This window comes from Copadichromis virginalis, linkage group LG11 (assembly GCF_057382275.1).
Source record: "Copadichromis virginalis isolate Kocher_CV1m ecotype Utaka linkage group LG11, C_Virginalis_male_GT1.1, whole genome shotgun sequence".
Taxonomy (NCBI): domain Eukaryota; kingdom Metazoa; phylum Chordata; class Actinopteri; order Cichliformes; family Cichlidae; genus Copadichromis; species Copadichromis virginalis.
In genome coordinates this window covers 38,979,477-38,996,712 of record NC_140628.1, presented here as the reverse complement: position 1 = coordinate 38,996,712, position 17,236 = coordinate 38,979,477, and the positions used below count along the sequence as shown (strand labels likewise).

At 44.6% G+C, this 17,236-nt stretch overlaps 1 protein-coding gene across 1 annotated transcript; it reads right to left on the bottom strand.

Moving 5' to 3' along the window:
• Nucleotides 1-3,154: 3,154 nt before the first annotated feature.
• syt11b (synaptotagmin XIb) lies at nucleotides 3,155-16,027 on the bottom strand. Its single transcript, XM_085472416.1, has 4 exons — nucleotides 15,719-16,027; nucleotides 8,246-9,186; nucleotides 6,361-6,481; nucleotides 3,155-6,053 (listed from the first exon to the last, which is right to left on the bottom strand). The coding sequence occupies exons 1-4, from the start codon at nucleotides 15,750-15,752 to the stop codon at nucleotides 5,743-5,745; spliced, it is 1,407 nt and encodes a 468-aa protein (XP_085328542.1). The 5' UTR covers nucleotides 15,753-16,027; the 3' UTR covers nucleotides 3,155-5,742.
• Nucleotides 16,028-17,236: the final 1,209 nt, after the last annotated feature.

The following is a 17,236-nucleotide window of genomic DNA, read 5'->3' as shown; positions in this document are numbered from 1 at the left end:
AAGTAATGAGGGAACGAGACACAGGAGCGGGCTTACAGGTGGGGGTGTGGCCACTTTGAAACAGGAAGCTGTAACTGATCAGGCTTACAGGTGGGGGTGTGGCCACTTTGAAACAGGAAGCTGTAACTGATCAGGCTTACAGGTGGGGGTGTGGCCACTTTGAAACAGGAAGCTGTAACTGATCAGGCTTACAGGTGGGGGTGTGGCCACTTTGAAACAAGAAGCTGCAAGGTAAGGAGTGACTGACTGGCTTCTTCTTGACTGATTTAAAAAAAATGATATTATCAAATCAGTACTAAGGCTTGTTGGTCCGCTCGTTACCGAAGCTTGTTATGAATCCTGGAGTGGTTTCACCATGGCCAGCTTGGTGTTTTGAATCTGCCTTCATCAGCTAATGTCTCCCAGTGTTTTGCTCAGGTTTGGTGTTAGATTTGTATTGTTGATTGTCATTTATGCTTAGAAATATTTACTTATATATGCTTAGAGTTTTGTAATTAGTTGTAGATTGGTAGAGGTTTTGATCCTTGATAGTCTGCAAACTTTGTGTGTATTAGACAGCACTTTGGGAGCATGAGAGGTCATACCGTGTCTTATTGTTTTATGGTAGGATTAACGTAGTTGCGTCTGTTCGAGTCTAAGTGCTCTTTGTTTAGATGAACTGCAGGACTTCCTCACCATGTTATCTAGGATGAACCATCTAGGGTGAGGGGGAGGCTACCCTCTTCCTGACCAAGGATGTTTGACCCTTTGATCAGCAGTCCACACACGCACACACACACACACACACACACACACACACACACACACAGGCAAGGTACTCTTTGTGTGTATGTAGACGTCATATGTTAATGAACTTATGCATATTCATGTAACCTCAATAAAAGAACAGTGGTACGGGAGAACGGACGAGAGCAACTGGGGTCAAGCGAAGGAACGGTGCCTGTCCGGTTCTCTCCCGTGCACGAGAAACATGAAGAAGCTTGCCTACTTGTGTCTTGCTTTGCAGTGTAATTATATTGTCTTCAACGTTCCAGCGGATGGGTTCAAGCTACAAACCTATCATTTGGTGTTCACGCATCGATCGTGACCGTGTTCCTGTAACTGTGAGGCGTACGTGACACAACCGATATTTCTGTCACTTGATACATAGCAGTGACATTTTGTAATCTACCCTACAAATTGTTGTAGCTGCATGACTCAATTCAGGAACTTCAAATAAGATACAAGTCTGAAAACATAAAAACAAGAAAACACTGGCTCACTGTTAATGTAAAATGTGAAAGTAATGAGGTCATGCTTCAACACGATCAGCAAACATCAGCAGCAGCCTGCCGGAGACTCTACAAAACCACTGAAAGAATATTATGTAAAAGGTTTTCACTTTTTTTTTTGTTAGCAGGTTAATCGTTTATATCTGTGTCATTACAGGCGTTTCGCTCTCCGTGGACCAAGTCAGTGTCTTCTTGGGTAAATGCAGTCAGAGTATGCTCAGAGAGAGGCGGGATGAAGGAACCAGTGTCAGAGTTTCTGAGAAACGTTCATGTGACAGGGATCATCAAAGGTCAGATGACACTGGCTCTGGTGATTTCTAAGAAAGACATCTTCTCAATCTTTAAATGATGTGAAAATCTGGTGACATGCTGCATTTTTCTCTTATTAAAACATCCGGTGCACACTTACTGATACAGCTCCTCACTTTAATAAAACTCCTTCAAATAAAGTTAATGGTTAAAATGGCTTACACACTACTAATATCAAAACTGCGTCATTCACAGTGAAAAAACGTATTTAAACTTATTAGAGGCATAGAGTGATGTCATTGTGACAATCCAATTAAATCTGGCTTCCATCCAATGAGGTCGACACGTCAAAGACTGACAAAAAACCCTGTAACGTAGAAACTATGACCCTTACAAGTGAGGTGTGTACTGCCAGCATATAGAAAGTACCACGTAAAGATTTAGATATGCTAGAATGATCTGCAGGTTGACGTGATAACAGAGGTGTGGACTCGAGTCACATGACTTGGACTCCAGTCAGACTCGAGTCGTTAATTTTATGACTTTAGACTTGACTTGAAAAAATGTTCTAAGACTGTGACTTGACTTGGACTTTTACACCAATGACCTGGGACTTGATATTTCACCCCAAATATAAAATTTAACACGCATATTATATTATATAGAAAGTGTGCACCATTAATTCAATTGATTCATTTATTCAAACCACACTCCGTACGTATGTGTGCGTGAGCTGTAGCACAGCCAATCAAATTAACCAGATTTTTTTTAAAAAAGAAAAAAAAAACGCTCAAAAATGCTGCAAGGAGTTATTTTTTTCAGGTACATAAACTATGAAGTAGTGAACAAAAAACCGAAATGCAATATGCAAAACATGCAAGAAGAGAATCACAGACAGAGATGGAGCAGCTTCCAACTTTCAAGAAGTTGCATAAAGAACGTAGGCGGTGCTTCTCTCTTGCTACGATGAGATCATGACTTCATCTAACTAGCAAATGTTGTCCAGGCTACGTTGGTGATGCAGTTTTTTTTAATGTGTATGATATTTTTGTCATGCGATTTTAAAGCCGGTCCTACAACCGCATCCAAGAATAACATGCAGCTTATCTCAGAACTGTCGGTGAAAATTATTCTTGGAGCTAAGTTTAATTGAGCTGCATTTTAAAGAGGTGCAATTTCACAATTTGTGTATATTTTCTAAGTTCACTATTTTGTCATGTGTTGAGAAAAACACAGATTTAAAAATCACATGGTCTAATATTTACATTTAGCATAACTGCAACATGCTTTTTTTCTTTTTTTTTTTTAAAGACTCGAAAGGACTCGAAATTCAAAATGTCAGACTTGTGACTTGACTCGGACTTTTACACCAGTGACTTGAGACTCGACTCTGACTGGCCTGACATTACTTGAGACTTGACTTGTGACTTGAGGATAAAGACTTGAGACTTACTTGAGACTTGCAAAACAATGACTTGGTCCCACCTCTGCGTGATAATGCCTTATAGAGCCAATTAAATCTGCCATTGTTTGTGTTGACAATATACAATATTCTTAATATCACGCCACCTTGGACCCATAAAATAAACGATCAAGTGTAAATAAAGTGAAATGAGCGTTCAGGCGCGGCCGTTATGGATAACTTGTTTTTATTTGTACGTCCAATGAGTGTTAACAAACCCAACACAGAGGTTAGCATCCAGGTCTACAGCAGGGGGCGCTCAAACACACTAAAGCTCTGAGAACATCGGACAGGAAGGAAACCAGCAAACATCTTCACATCTGTACAAATGTACACTCAGTCTGTCTGTCCGTCCGCCAGCAGGTCACAGTTTGAATCCGAGGGCGTCGATGGAGATCCGGCTTCAGGTGGCGTTTTCTTCACCTCTCTATGATTCAAAGTGAAACTTACACAAACTTTATTACTCTCTGCACTAGTAAGCAAGCTGTTGAGCAGATTCAAGGTTAAAGTTAAACTGGGGTTAAAATGTGCTTTCGAGACTAAACTCACAGTGTGTCATCACTCAAACAAACTCGTCAGTAAGAAAACATGAAGCCAAAGTCCAACGTCACCTCAGACACATTCACTGGGCTTGTAGGAACAAAGTAATATAAAACAGCGCCACCAGCTGGCTGCAGGGGAACATTCACAGGGGGAGAGATACGCTTTACAAAGCAGTGCAAATCAGAGTCTCAGTGTGATGGAGGAGAGGGAAATGTACAAAATGAGACCAGCGCAGTGAAGCAGAGGAGCGCTGCCGTGGTCGCCGAGCATGTTTCACATCCCATCCTTAGCATCGGCGTTTAGTGCCAGGATGACCATATTTAGACGAGAAGGTGGAGCCTAATCAGCAGAAATAAAGACTGGATACAGAAGATGAACATAAGTTCAGAGTCTGAAAAGTGAACCCAATGTGGAAGCAGTTCCCTCTAATGACCAGCAGGGGGCAGCGAGGGCTGGAATAAGAAGCCCGAAGTCTGAAAGAACTGAGGAAATGAAATCCTACTTGTTATCACCTTCATGATGAATTTATCATTTCACCTGACAGTTTAGGTCTTTATGAACGCAGCATGATGTCATTTTTTATGAGAGTTAAAAAGCAGGAGTGTTCAGTTCCCTCGATTTCACAGGGACCAAAAGCTGATGTCACGGTACCTACATCCAACTTTTATGTCCAAGATGGAAGTCTGACCTTTGGAGTGGACGCCTGCCATCAGAGCTTTTAAAGACCTCGATAAATCAACAGTGACTGTGTCAAAACGCTGAATTAGTCTTTTATAAACAAGCCTTAATTAGTTCTGAATGCGTGTACTGAACAGCCCTTACACACATTACTTGGTGGACTTTTGTCACATGACAGTAAAGTGCTTTTCTGTAGAATGTGGACTGTTGCATTTCAGGATATTCAGCGTTTTCCAGCAAGAGTCGTAAGCAACAAAAGCTACATCTGATGTTTCTGGTTACGCTACTTTTAGCATCAAAGAGGTAGTCGAACTATAAAGACTTTTTGTACTTTCGACGGTCAGCTGAATTCTAGTCATTAACTGCTGTATGCTGCAGATTTCATTGCTTTTTAATGTCCTTTCAGGTTTTCAGACTTTATTTTGGTTGTTTTCTTTTCTGAATTGTCACCCAGCTGCCTGAACAGTGTTTAGAGGAGCTGCAGGTTTTAGCACTTCCACATTGGTTTCAGTTTTAAGCCCTGAAGTTCTTATTTACCTCCCATCATTTAAAGCGAGTGTTATCCTCATCGTAACTACAGCACTCCTGTGGTAAACTAGCTTCTCTTTTAGTTTTAGTTCTGAAGATAGAACAGCTGAAACATCATCAGGCACCACAGCCGCCCTCTGCGTCACTCGCAGCCTAAATTAGAGGAATGCATTCATGTTACAAACAAGTATTTTACATAATCTTTCAGTCTTCAAGAGCAGGAGCTGATTTCACACGATCTAGGGTCAGTCAGGAGGTTCTGACGGTCCTGAATCCCCGTTGAAACGAGGCCGAGTGCACTTCCTCCGGGGTCGGGTGCGGTCGTACGATCTGCTGCAGGAGCGGTGGGTGAAAATGATCTGCAGGCAGAAGCACGCTGCTGTCTGACAACAGCAACTATCCTGCAAATGGAACGTTGACTGAGCGTCGCAGCGACTCTTTGCAGCAGTGTTTGGTCCTCCAGAGGAGCAATCGTTACTTGGATATATTCAGCGTTTCAGTTTATATGCAGTATTTTCATCATATTTTCTATCAGAGCTGAAATTTCTTCCTGCCGTGGTGATGTCACAGATCTCAACTCTTCATTTGGAGTGATTTTTTTTTCTTTTCAGACGGACATGCAATGAACTGCATGGCAACAACAGCAAGAGGGGGAACTTTTTCTTTTTTCTCACATTTCTTTTAATCATATTTGAGCATTCCTTCCCCCGTCGACACACATCGACAGCCAGAGGAGACACGAGAACAGTCTTAGAGATGGACGTCATGGTTTGTTTACTGGCTGTAAAGAGCTGCAGGATTCTTCTTATACTTGCAGATGTAGTTGTGGTAGAGAGATAATAGAGGGAGAGAGTTTACCTATGATCACAACAGTGTGACTGTGTTGTTTTATGTATGTGTGTGTCTGTGTGTGTGTATGTGCTGTACACTGAGTCTTTATTTCCCAGTGGCTTCACTGGTGGAGTCCCAGCCAGTGGGTGGTGTCGGCTGGTTTTGGGCGGTGCTCCTCCCTCAGTACTCGCTCAGGTTGTGCCATTTGGAGATCTGCCGGCGGGGGTTTTCGCACACGTCCCTCCAGTGGGAGGCTCCAGAGGGGGAGGGGCTGTGGAGGCCGAGCAGGAGGCGACCCAGGACCTCGTTCTTGGTGGTCCGGTCGAAGTCGACCACCAGGAACTCCACAGAGATCTCGGGCAGAAGCTCGGGCGGGATGTCGTAGATGAAGGACTCATTGAAGACCGGGTTTAGCGTGCACTTCTTCACGTGGGTCTTCTTCTTGGCGATGCGCTTACGGCCATAGAAGACGTTCACCTTCACATAGGGGTCTGAGGACAGAAGGAGAACGGTCTAAGATCAAGCTTCGATGTTTGACAAATATCCTCTTACATCAATATAAGAACAAACAACAATTGCACAGCAGCTCTATAGCATGTTGTTTATCAGGGGGTGTTTGGATATGCGTGGATAGTTTATGAATAAATCAATCAATTCAGGTGCTTTAGGCCGACTCGCTCCATGCTGCATGTTCCAACCACAACATTGACTGTGCCTCAAAAAACAGAAAAATATCTTCTAAGCAAGTCAGACTGAACGCTGAGCGTCTTCCTGCTCTCTGTCCTGCTTTCTACTCACTGGCTGACAGGCCGGTGATGTCCATCTTGGGGAGGTGTCGAGCCTTCAGGACGACCACGCTGAGGCGATGAGACACCGGCTGGTAGGACAGAGACGCCAGCAGCTCTCCACGACTCTCGCACTAAAACACACAACAGAGGGAACAAAGTTAGCGTTGTATCCGGGTGACTGTTTCTTGTTTACGGTGTTTTCTCTCGTCCACTGCTCGCATGTTTGACGATCCAACATTAAACTGATAAGAGACGGAACAACAGCGAGGCTGTCACTGACACAGACTGAGCAGCTGGCTGCCATGGTAACGCAGAGAGCAGACAACAGGGTCAGTTAGTCACGTATGTAAAGTGCCAGGACCACTGCTGTCAATCATGAGTGCAAACACTAACAGGAAGCTTTAGCCTCATGTGACTTCTAACTCTGTCATTTAGGATGGAAACAACCAAAAACAGACCCAACTGTGAACATGATTTTATATTTATTAGAAACTGAGAACTTTATTGGTTAAGAAAAATGGGCTGGACATCACGTCACTATTATGTTGCTGCTTCCTGCTGCATATGAGAGTCACTAACTGTGACTTCAGCTGTATACAAATACAGTACATCAGAAACGTCTTGATGCATCTCCATCATCCAGGAAAGTAAATGGCCTGTATTTGTATAGCGCTTTACTAGTGCCTAAGGACCCCAAAGCGCTCTACACATCCAGTCACACACACATTCACACACACGTAGCGTTTTCAGTGGGAGAAACGTTTCGTCACTCATCCAGGTGACGTCTTCAGTCTCAGTCAGCTGAGACTGAAGACGTCACCTGGATGAGTGACGAAACGTTTCTCTGAAAACATCCAGATGAACAGACTCAACTTTTGGAGATTACATCAGAAACATATTTATATGAGGGCACTGTTTCAGTGCTGATCTGGGATAGGGCTGCCACAAACGATTATTTTGATAGTCGACTAGTCACCGATTATTTTTGCGATTAGTCGACTAATCAGATCATCATCCATTGAACGTAAAAGTACAGCTTATTGCACCAGCAGCATCTGCTCTTATATAACTATCATTAGCTTACAGCTTTAAGTGTTTAAGGTCTGTGCTAACTAAAAATAAAGACAAGATGATAGTTTATTACATTTTAATGAAATGTGCAGATTGTTTCGGTGGAGTTTAATAAACTCAGCCGATTTACTCAGGAACAAATAAAATACTGAAAAAAGCCAAACAATAACATTTTTAAGTTATCTAAGTGACTCATATATCATGTTTAACCTGAGTAGGGCGGTGGGTTTGAAAACAATCTGCCGGGAGTCCGGTGCTCTCATGGCCCCCGGCTCGCTATCGAGCTAGTGGGTAACAGACGTCTCCGAAAACGTCGGAGCGCTTTTGAAAATATGTGGTGTCCTGATAAACTGAGCAGATATTTGAGGTTTACACAGCTACATTCTCACCTGAAAATATGTTAAACGTTTATTTTGTGACCCAGAAAGAATAATAAGAGTAATATTAAAACTAAGTAGCTGCCGCCATTGTTGGAAACTGAGCTGGGCCGCGCTATGAATTCTGGGACACAGCTGCTTCTTCTTCGTCGGAGTTTAACGGCAGCTGGCATCCTTGTACATGCAGTGCTGCCATCTTCTGTTTCAGTCCGTTATTACACTCTTAAATCCTGCTACTTATTCCTGCGTCTTTTGTGATCTTACAAAGCTTCAAACGACGCGTCGACTATTAAATCAGTCGTCGACGATTTTGATAGTCGACGTAATCGTGACTAGTCGACTAATCGTGGCAGCCCTAATCTGGGATCAGACTAGAAGTCTGTTCCACGACTGTTTCAAATACAACTACCATTAGTTTTATTACAGCTGCAGCAAAGCCTCGCTCACCTGCATGTTCCTCTTGGTGATCTGCTGGCTCAGGTGGACTCGGCCCGTGCTCGGGTCCACGCCCTTCAGCGGCACCACTGCCTCCCCGATGACATCATCGCGGGCAAAGCGGTCAAAGCTGAGGACCAGGAAGTGCAGGGTGAGCTCAGGCAGCGAGCTGTAGGCCACGCCGTAGAAAGTGAAGGTCTCATCAAACAGTGGGTCCAGGGTCTTCCTCAGGACGCGGGTCTTGACGCGGTGCTTCTTCTCGGGGAGGATGGTCATCTTCACGTAGGGGTCTGAACTACCCGCCTGCTCGTCCATGGCGGGGAGGCCCCGGGCGCCGACGATGGTCACTACCAGAGCCTTCTTGGGGAAGTTGTAGTCGACGGTGAGGCTGATGGAGCCCAGGCTGGGCTCAGGCTCGGGCTCTGAGGAGGCGGGGGTAAAGGGGGACGCCGTCTTACTGCTGGTCTGGCTGCTGCTGGCTGAGCTGCTGTCCAGGCAGCAGTAGTCAGCACGGACCGGTAAAGCCCGCTCCAGCCGACCCTGGCCGTGGGCGGCGTCTGCGCCGGCAGGAGGGACCAGGTGACTCATCTGCAGCTGACCGGGGACATCCAGGATGTTGTTCTCAGCGTCCACAAGCACCATCCCCCTCCCGGCGGTGCCCGCTGTGGTGCAGCCTCGCTCTCCGTCACGGTCGGAACGGTCGGCACGCCGGATGCCGCGCACGATCCTTTTGCTGCTGCTGAGGGATTCTGGGTAAATGCTGATCCCCTTTAGCATGTGGATAAACTTGTAGGGCGGATCCTCCGAGTCATAGTAACGGTCCCCGTGCAGCTTGTAGCGCCCAGAGATTCGGAGGTAACGGCGCTGACAGAAGGACCAGAGCAGCACCAGAACCACCACGACCAAAACCAAAACACCAGCCCCCAGGAAGCCCGCCAGCACCGGAGACATGGCTGCGAGAGAGAGAGCGACAGTGGAGTGAGTCAGACACAACAGGCTGCTGTTCAGTCAACACACAAACACGCAGTTTATCCCAGTGTGACGCCATTTGTAACCCTGAAGTCTGCCATCCACCGCACAGCAGGGTCCAGGACTTTCAGAATAATCCCTCACTGGGAGAACAAACTGCAGTTATCAGGAGGACAAATAATTAAAAACACTAAACCGAGTAACCAAATATAACCGAACGCTTTGCCCAATTAACATCTGTTTGTGGGCGGAGCCAAGAGGACTTTTGAATATCGAGTAATCGGATACGAAGTAGTCGTCTTATTAATCAGCAACAGTAAATATTCAAAACAAATCTTAAATAAACTGTTAATTTTTTCCATTTTAGAAATCGCAGTACTTTGAGTGGTTTACATAACGTGCCAGCGTAACGCTTGTAGTGTGTTTATGTTTATTTTCTCAAGTGCAAAAATAATTAAATAATAAAAACAGTAATTAAATATAAAATGAGACAGAAAATAGTCTTTACTCTGTATTTTGGGAGGCGTATCACTGCCTCGTGTATGATGTAGTAGGGCTGGGCGATATGACCCAAAATTCATATCTCGATATTTTTTAGCTGGATGGCGATATAAGATATATATCTCGATTTTTTTTTAAAGCCATAAGTTAAGAACAAAAAGAGAGTTCTTAGTCACACTGTGTCCCAGATGTCACACGGGCACTTTTATTTACATACAGCGTAGATGTACATGAAGAAATTACTCAAAAATAAATTATCAGCATTTATTAAATAATCATGGTCCATAAATAAAAGAAAACAATGTTGTTTTTGTGCATAACAAAAAGCTCACAATTGTGCAGTCAAAATGTAAACTAACAGACGCTGAGCATAATAACAAAGAGACAGATTTCACTCCTGCACCACGTCTCTGAACAGGTGCCATTTGTGGTCCTTATACACACACAGTACGTATCACTCCGCGAGGCTCCTCCCCGGTAGCCGTAATCCTCCGACAATCCATCAAGCCGTGCAGCTCCGTAGCTTAGCAAAGTCATATTAAAACATTTGACAGATTGCTGAGCGCTGTGTACCACATAAAATCGGTTCGCGGTCAGAAAGCACAACCAGAATTCATACATAAGGCGCGCTGTCGATTTTTGAGAAAATGAAAGGATTTTAGGCCGTGCAGCACCTCCTGGCTGCATGTCGTTAGCGCGGTTAGCTCGTTAGCGCGGTTAGCTCGCTAACACGTTGACGCCGTCCAGCCCCACGCACAGTAACTCGCTAACGGAGATTTTCCGCTTTCATCTTGTCATTGCCTGCAGGTGAAGCTATGGGGGAGGGGGAGTTGTGTTCAGTGAAGGAGAGGCGAGGCCGAGTAACGTTGTGTAGAGACAAAAGTGGACGAAAGAGAGGCAAACCTGTGGCTCCACAAGTATAATTATAACGTAACATAGACTATATCGATATAAAGGATATTGTCACATCTTATATCTCGTATGAAAATATATCGATATTTTTAAAAAACTCGATATATCGCCCAGCCCTATGATGTAGCTTTACTGTCTTCATGTGTGAGTCCTTGTGTGTGTGAGATTTAAAGGAGCATGTGATGACTGCAACAGTGTGTAAAACACATGTTGAGACGGTGTGGATGTTAATAATTAATGTTAATAATACTTCAGTGTTGCACTGACCCATTTGTGTTTTTACTTTATTTACTTAGATTTTATAGAAATGATCATCTGCAGCGTAGTGCCCCCCGTGCCCTCCTTTAGACTCTCCCCTGCTCGCTTCAGGTTCACTGACAGGAAGTAAGAAAGCTGCCGTCTGACTTCAGCTGCCCGATTTGAAGCTAAGTCAAGCTACGTTAACAGTTGGTCTGCAGACGCACACTTTTATTTTAACTTCTGTAGTTAGCTAGTTAGTTATTTGGTGAATCGCTGCAGTCCTCACAGAGACCGTCAGTGTTTCCCTTCCATATAATCCAAATCTAAGAGGTGGAGATATTCAAGCACTGGGACCACCAGAGAGCGCAGACTGTAGCATCCTACAGCAGCTAGGGCAGCGCAGTCGGTGACAGCATATTTAAAAACAGTAACACAGAGTGAAGTCACCACATCGACTCTCCGAGGATCTCATTAGAAACATCTGAGCACTGGGCGGAGGAAGAGCAGAGAGGCGGGGTTTGTGGAGCTCTTTGTTTGCTGGGTATAAAAGAGTATTGTTGTGAGTCACACAAGGGCACACTGATGCTACGCGCGCGCGCACACACACACACACACACACACACACACAGTAGCTTTCCCAGAGAAACTGCACTGATGTACTGACTTGGTATTCACTGAATGCTGAGGTAGAATTCAGTGTGCTACCCAGCAGCTAAAGCAAAACGTAGCGAGCTGTAGCTTCAATATGTCGGTGATCAGGCCGGACGCAAAGCATCCACAGAGAGAGGACGCAGTTAGTAAATGTCCATCCCAGAAAACTAGTGCGAGAAAAACCTTTTCAATTGATCCACTGAGTCACTGGGATTCTTGGAAAGCTGCAGGGAGCTCGTGTTTCTGCCACTTTACACACTGTTCTCTGAAAGTCCTCATGTCCCAGAATCTCCAGGTGGAGGATGCAACGTTAGCAGAGTGTATCCACCTCTCATTGGAAGGCTCCAGACTCCTAAACACTGCCACACAGCCTGAAGCAGCCCCGTAGCGCGAGGCTGCCCTTGGCATTTCCACAGCAGCCAAAACATGAAAAGCAACCTCGCTGAATGAAATAAACACACAACCGCAGAACAAAAGCCAAAGAGAGGTGAAAAAACACACAAGAGCAAGAGCAGAACTGAGGTGAAGAACTCCATCAAATCTAAGAAGCTTCATTAGTAAAATCTATTTACTGCAACTTCACCAACATCTGCTATTGTGTCTCCATCACAGCTCAGCAGAGCTGCTCCAGAATGAATGACCTACTTTGTTTGGCTCCTATAGGCTTTAAATTGTGATGAGTTACCAATCAGATTCTTCTGCAGGCGGGACACTGCTGCTGGTGACAGAAACGGCTGCGTCAGAACCACATCAGCGCGTGTTTCAGTCAGATTAAAGGAAACAACGCTAAATAAAATCTGAATAAAACAATAAACTGCTCGTGTTGATGAAGTGAACTGTGTGATTAGCTGTGGTTACAGCATTTACAGCTTCACGCAGTCTGTGCCTGGTACACTGTGTCACACACTTGAAGCCTCCCTGTTTCCTCTTTGCTGTCAGTGTTTTGACTCATATGCAGGTCTGACGTGTTTCTGCTGCTGAGGTGACGGACACAGAGTCGCTGCTCAAAGTGTAAAAGCTGCAGAATCAAAGTCCAGAAAATCCTCCTTCCTGTTTGTTCTCGCTTTTCATTCAGACTCCATCAGATGATGTCATGTTTTGGAAAGAGCTGAAAGCAGCTGAGCTCGCTGCCTGGCAACTCTGGGACACACACACACACATGTTGGGCATTCATATCTTGTGGGGACATCTAATTGACATAATGCTTTCCTGAGCCACTTACCCTAAACTTAACCATAACCCCTCTGCAACCCTGACACTAAAACCACATTTTGAGTCTCAACAATGCCTTCAAACTTGTGGGGACCACGATTTTCGGTCCCTATAAGGGCTGTTGGTCCCCTAAAACTTCCAATTTTTGGTCCCCACAAAGATATGAATACACGCTCCTGCTCACACACACACACACACACACACTGAGGAGAAGCTCACAGTCTCTGATCTGCTCGGTTTATTCTCAGCAGTTTAAATCATCACTTAATGTGATTTCTCACGGAGTAACCAGTTCATCTGTAACCTGTGTCTGTTCTGACCTTTGTCTCTGACTGATTACACTCGATTACAGGAAAAAGTGTCCAATAACTGTAATTGCTCACATCCAGATATTTAATGACTGGAGGATACGACAGGAAGTCCGTGCTGCATGAGACGTATTCGTTTGTCTGATTGTGGAAAGAAACATAATCACAATTTTTCAGGTTTAATTGTGATTATTTAACATATCGATTCACTTAAGTAAATGCAACGAACTTACTGAATATTAAAGATGTGTCTGTACACTTGAACAATACAGATAATAAATAACACAGTGGGAGTTTTTTGGCCCAGATGGACACAGAGCGGCGCCTCAGGTGACCTGCAGGAAGTGGGAGCCACGGGGAAAGAGAAAGAGAGCTCCAGTTAATTAACAACTAACGGGCACCTGAGCTGTGCAGCGCTGAGACCCCCTGCTGACAGCTACAGACAGCTGTCTGCACAGCCGTCCTCAGGCTCCCTGCACACAGCTTCTATGTCTGGTATGTGAGGTGCGTCGAGCTCGTTCTAGTTTGTGGGGAACAACATCTTTATTTTAAGGTTGGAGGTGTAACTATATAATAATTTTACTGAACCCCCCCCCCCCAATTTAAACTGACAATGAAGAGAATTTAATGTCTAATATCAAACTCGTCAGTGGGATTCAGACATTATGAAAAAATGCAGTAAAGTCCAGAATGTATGGATGCTAACTCTGCACTCTGCACAGCCCTTCAGTGGGCCCAGTGACGCCTGTTGGTTTGATTAATCTGGATTAAATTTGCTGACTAAAGGTTCTCTGAGTCATCGGAGCTCAACTAAACTGGGGTTCAACATGAACTCTCGCTCTGCAGGGAAGCAGAACAAACCATTCAAGCGCACAGCTTTGTAGCTAAAACGAATGCAGAAGGTGATTGATTGTCTTTACGCTCAATGATTTGTTCACATAATCATTGGAAGCCACCATTTCTTCACACCAAAAGCTCTTTTCCAATCAGCACCGTCCTGAGCTGATCCATAACCTCAGCTGATCGGTATGTGGATCAACGAGCTCCTGAATAATACAGTGGATTGATTCAGAAGTCTTAACCTGTCATTTTAAAGCTCCCTCGTTCTGCTTATTTGCAGCTTCTGTCGGTGAAACCAGATCTTTAGGACAGAACTTCCTGTCACATACTATACGAGCCACTTTATTAGGCACACCCATTCAACTGCTTGGAATTGCAAATATGCAAATATGTCCTCAGCCAAACACGCAGGAGCGACTCAGTGCACTGAGGGATGCAGTCAAGACTCTTTGCTGAATGTGGAAGAGTCCACCAGGCACCGCTCCCGTCAAGAACAGGAAGCCGACTCAGTGGTTCAGCCTGGTGAGGTAAAGGTGTGGTTTGGTTGCACACTTTGGGCTCCTTAACGAAAAAGATCGTTAAAACCCCAAAGCTAACTGAGCACTGTTAGCTGACCTTGTGCATCTCCTTAATACTACCACAGTGGCCCATCTGCCGATGGCTGCTTCCGGCAGCGTAACAGACCACGTCACAAACTGCAGATCACCTCAAACTGGTTTCTTTAACATGATGGTGACTCCACTGGGCTCAGATCTCAGTCCAGTCGAGCACCTCTGGGATGTGGTGAAGCTGGAGATTCTCATCGTGGACACTGCCGGCAAATCTGCAGCAGCTGTGTGATGATGTCATGTGATCATAGACCAAATGTTGAATGTGTGGCATGACGACTTAGAGTAGCTGTGAAGGTAAAAGGGAGCCCAACCCAGTGCTAGCAAGCTGTGCCTAATAAAGTGGCTGAGTGTCTTCTGGGTGGATGTTCAGGCTCACCACAGACAGAGCTCTTTACTGGGTCTTAAACCAGCAAACAACAGAAACCTTCAATATAGATTTTTATCTAAAAATGTCAGAAAACTAGGAGCGATTATAATTTTCCACAGAAACACCATCATCCAGTTTTATGATCGCACCACAATCAGCCAATCGATTAACTGCATTTATCAGCCAGTATATATAAGATGTGGTGTAAGTCTGGATCTTCAGCTCATTTGTATTAAAAGGCGCTTCATCGATGACGTAATCGTCGTTTACTTTATTTTCCTTTCGCTGATCAGCTCCCACGCGACGATTAAACTGATTTAAAAGGTTTTTTCACTCGGAGAGCACAGACATGACGTCACCCATACACACCCCGACGGGCGCGCGCTCACGCACGAGAGCGAGGCAGACCGTGCGTGGGAGCGCCGCGAGAACGCCCTGTTTTTCTCCCCCGCGCGGGCTGCTGTTATTTTTAATTTGTCACCGATGATGCAGAGGCACGCGCGAGGCCTCGTTTAAACCCCACGCACTTTTTTCCGTGGCAGTGAAATGATGACTTAGAGGACGGTCATCTTTCCCCAACACCGTCCACTCAAACATGGCTGCGGTCACAAAATCACCGTGTGAGCTCATTTGACCGGCCTGGCAGTGGTGCCAGTCACGGGAAGATGACCCGCTCCACCCCTGAAGCATGAAAGGAAAGACTGGATGTGATGGGCTGTGCGGCCGCTTTATTCACCTGCTGCAGGCATCCGTTAAATATGTCACAGCATTTGACCCCAGTACACCCCACAGCCTAACGCAGTGAGGCCATTTAAACACGGTGGATGTGGGTGAGATGGAAAAGATACGAAGACCAAAAGGGCCTGGATCTCACCGTAGGCGGGTCCCAGCTCGCTGATATCCGCCATTTTGTGGATCGGGGCAGGATGCGGTCCTGACCGAGCGGGGAGAAAGAGCGCAGAGATGAGAAGACACCGACTGACTACCGCCCGCTTTTACTTCACATCCATAGAGGAGCGACGGATGAGAAGAGAATCACCGAAAACAAGCCGCTGATCCGGGAAAGGAAGCCTTCATACATCGGCTGACGGAGGTGTCGTCCGCTCGCTGCGTTGGTCTCCGTGTCGGTGCGCAGTGATGCTCCCGTTAGGATGCAGGGAGTCTGCGCGGAGGAGCTCGCGATGAGGCTGGCCAAAGGTTGTCTAAAAAAAGATGACTCACTCAAAGCAGGATTCCTGCGCCAACGTGTCTCATTTATTTTTTATTGTTGTGGAATCTTTATTTTTTAAAAGGACAAGGACAAAAAGTACATTCTAAAACTACATATTATCTTTATTTTTCTTTTTACATATAAATATTAAAGAATTAGAAATGTTTAAAATATATATAAATATAAGGAAAAGTACAGATCTTATAAATCTCATAAAACGTTTTTGCTTGCAAATAAGTTTGGCTGCATAATTTTGATGCAGTGTGTGAATGTAAAGGTTTATGCTGAATATGTTTGGTGATTTTTTTACTTTTATTTTTGTAAAATCCTTGTTTGAAAAAAAAAGGAGAAACTTCTTAAATGAATTCTGTGCTGTGTTGCAGAAATGTCAGCTAAGCAGACCTTCCCGTCTTTTATTTATTGCTGACAGAACAGGGTTTCCACATTTTCTTCTTTCATAAAAAAATAATGACTAGCAAAGAAAATAAATTATAAAATTAAAAGAAAAACCTCTGGAACGAAAAAGAAGCCAAATCTTCTCCTCAAAAACAAATAAAAAACAAAATAATATGTGGTCAACTGAGGCGTTAAAAATAACAATAAAACTAATAGAAATAAGTTCTGACCTTCGCACTGGTCTCCGTCTCATTCACACAGATGGATTCTGTTTTCTTTCTACTGACTTTAATTTGTCTTGTCTCTAAGAGCAGACCTCCACCTCTCCAGGCTCTCCTCCACCTTCTCCCTACTCTCACTGCAGATCACAGTGTCGTCTGCAAACATCACAGTCCACAGAAGCTCCAGCCTGACCTCATCTGTCAGCCTGCTGCAAACAAGAAGAACCCATGTGTCAGTAATGTGAATTATAACAGTTCAGCTTAGCAGGAATTAACATTTTCAGGACTAGTCAGACATAGTTTATTTATCTGAGATGTGAACTGTGTGACCTCGAGCCTACAGAGCTTTGCTTTCCACATGAGACCTCTCAGATGAGCATAATAACAATAATGATAACAATAAATGGTAAATGATTCTCATACAGCACCTTTCTGCTCTCCTGGATTACTCAGAGAGATTTATACAACGTTTTTCAATTCAATTCAGTTTTATTAATAAAGCGCCAAATCCCAGTAACAGTCACCTCAAGGTGCTTTATATTGTAAGGTCGACCCTACAATAATA